At 51.1% G+C, this 2,647-nt stretch overlaps 1 protein-coding gene and 1 long non-coding RNA gene across 2 annotated transcripts in view; one reads left to right on the top strand and one right to left on the bottom strand.

Moving 5' to 3' along the window:
- LOC102485660 (uncharacterized) overlaps positions 1–2,404 on the bottom strand; it is a 20,413-nt gene extending 18,009 nt beyond the window's left edge. The window contains exons 1-2 of the long non-coding RNA XR_333686.2: positions 2,324–2,404; positions 1,539–1,630 (exon numbers count right to left, since the gene is read on the bottom strand). This is a non-coding gene — a long non-coding RNA (uncharacterized LOC102485660). The remainder of the gene's footprint in view (positions 1–1,538; positions 1,631–2,323) is intronic.
- Positions 2,096–2,647, top strand: part of MTHFS (methenyltetrahydrofolate synthetase) — a 31,370-nt gene continuing 30,818 nt past the window's right edge. The window contains exon 1 of the mRNA XM_006142630.2: positions 2,096–2,330. Within this exon, the coding sequence (XP_006142692.1) occupies positions 2,214–2,330 (117 nt within the window). The 5' untranslated portion in view covers positions 2,096–2,213. The remainder of the gene's footprint in view (positions 2,331–2,647) is intronic.

Here is a 2,647-nt window from a genome sequence, read left to right as displayed (position 1 = left end):
ATTAAAGAGGAGTTGTCCAGGTTTCTTTAGTACTTGTATTTATATCTTTAGTTCTTTAGCTTCAGCTTTTATACTAGAACCATAAAGCATTTGGTATTTGTTTCTTATACAAGGTGTGAAAAATGAATGTAATTTTATCTTTAAAAAAAAAAAGGTCTATTGAGATGTTCCAGAAATATTAGTTTGTGTTTGTCCTAGTGATCTAAGACGCCATCTTCATCACATACATTTAAGCATTTCCATATGGCTTCAGGTGTACTGCCGTGTGTTCCATTTTATTCCACTGGCCCATTTGTGTGTCCAAGTGCCGGTACCACCTGTGTCTACTGCAGAGGTTATGAGAGGGTTTCAAGGTCTGGAAGGGCTAGTTCCTTCCCTGAGGTCTTCCATGTTTCAGCGCTTTCCTAATCTTTTTTTTTTTCTTTTTAAACTTTCTTTTTCATTGTTTCTTTAGAGATTTTTTTATATGGTATGTGCACTTGCCAGAGAGATAGAGAAGAAAGCGAGAAATCATCCCCCCACCAGGAGGGATGGCCATGCCACAATCCCTTCTCCTCCATTCTTCTCTTGGGATTTTGGGCACACATGCACATGCACAAACTGCCGGGTCTGGGACTTGACATGGTTAACTATGTGGGAGTCCAACACCTTAACCATTACGCTACCTGCTGGCACCCAAGTTTCTTTCTTTTTTTCCTTAGAAATGAGAAGAGAGAGGTACCTCCAACAGCAGCTTCATGCTATGATCTACGCCCAGCCTCCACTAGCCAGGATCAGATACACACACAACATGGATAGGGAGATCTTTGGACGTGGACCTTCCTATATGGCTTAAGCACTGTGGAGTGTTGTTACTACTGGCATGGTGGCTGGTCCCTAGCAATTCTTCATTGCTTCTTTTCCCATACAAACTTTAGTAAAAGTTGATTTAACATGAAACTTAATAAATTTTCAGCTATACTTATTAAATGTTTTCCTTTTTGAAAAAAAGGTTTTTGCCATAAGACACATATGCTCCCTGGAGAAAGGGAAAGTGAGAGGTCACCCCCCACAAGGAATGGCAACCCACAACCTCTTCACCTCCATTATCCTCTTGGGATTTGGGGGATGCATGCATATGTGCCAGGCATGATTTTTAAGCCACAGGGTCCAAGACATGAACTGTGGTGGGCCATGTGGGAGTCTGCTACCTTAACCACCACGCCACCTGCTGGCCCCAGTGAATATTTTCTTAAGTTCCAGCCTGCCACTATTTGAAAGTTTAATTCCTTTAGTCTCATCTTTTCCCTGGATTGCTAAGTGTCCACGTGTGAATGTAAACCTGACCCACAAGAGCTTTGCACCCTATCTGTTTATCCCCTTGCGTCACCGCAGTGTCTCCTCCCAGTCCAGGTCAGATCCCTCACCAGACAAACAACAGTGTCTTCCATTTTCTCAACATGTTTCTGAAATAAGCGCTGAGACAGCAGGAGCAAGTTCATTATCCCACAGTGACCGTAAGGCAAGACTCTGATACTATCATGAACAGGGCGACTTACTGCGAGTCCTAAATTCATCTCTCCTGGTCTGGGAAGGGCCTATCACAGGCTGTGACAACGACCTGTCCTGTCAGTCAGCAATGTACAACAGACTGGAAAAGAGAGAGAGGAAGATGTTTTGCAGAAAAAGGGTCTTTTCCCATTAACCAGTAGAAGCCAAGTACTACACAGCATATTAGTTTTTGTTTCTCTACCTGCCCCGCTTTTCCCTTGTTCTAAGCCCACATGTAGTCCCAGCTTTGCACACGAGGCAGGCAAAGAATCTCTGAGTACTGTGGAGGCCATTAGAGTAGCCCAGTCAATACTGCTGCCTCTGTGGAGGTGAAGGGGCTGCCCTGGGAGAGTACAGGTGCTAAGTCCAGGTAGCAGGGGGCGTGGCTACGTGACAGGCAGCGCCCGCGGCCCTTTGCAACCTCCGGCGGGGCGAGGGGCGGGGTCAGCCCGTGGGGGCGGGGCTAAGGCCGGGCCCACAGGGCTGGAGCGTGGCAGGGGCCTTAGCGCTCCTCAGGCCCCGAGATCAGAAATCCGAGGGCGCCTGCCGCCTTTTTTTGGGCCCCCGGCCGCACCGTCTCCAGTCTCCTCACTCCGAGGTCGGCGGAGCTGCAGGAAACGGCCACGGGCAAGGAGCCCACCTCTAGGACGTTGAGGGGGGACTGGACCCAGTTTGGCCGTGAGATGGCGGCGGCAGCTGTGAGCAGCGCCAAACGGAGCCTGCGGGCCGAACTGAAGCAGCGTCTGCGGGCGCTGAGCGCGGAGGAGCGGCTCCGCCAGTCGCGCTTACTGACCCAGAAGGTGCGAGTCCCATTCGCTCCGTGCGGGGCGGCGTCAGGCGGGCGGATCTGCGCAGGCGCACACGCAGGCGCGCGGATCTGCGCAGGCGCGCACTTCCCTTCGTAGGGTGGCGGGATGGTCTTGGGTACCATGGCGGGCAGAGGGGCAGGTGAGGGCAATCCTGGCTCTAATGAGGCAGAGAGGGCAGTGGGTGTCCGACTTCACTCTAAGAGTGGGGTTTGGATGGGTGCCGCCAGTGGTGGTCATAAACCCATAGTGGGGACGGCGGCGGTGTTGGGGTGAGAGCCGAACGCTCTGGGGAGGGCCCTCAGCGCGTT

This window comes from Tupaia chinensis, unplaced genomic scaffold, assembly GCF_000334495.1.
Source record: "Tupaia chinensis unplaced genomic scaffold, TupChi_1.0 Scaffold000078_1, whole genome shotgun sequence".
NCBI classification, from domain to species: domain Eukaryota; kingdom Metazoa; phylum Chordata; class Mammalia; order Scandentia; family Tupaiidae; genus Tupaia; species Tupaia belangeri.
Note: the sequence above shows the minus strand (reverse complement) of the source record. Positions and strands in the feature narration are given on the sequence as shown.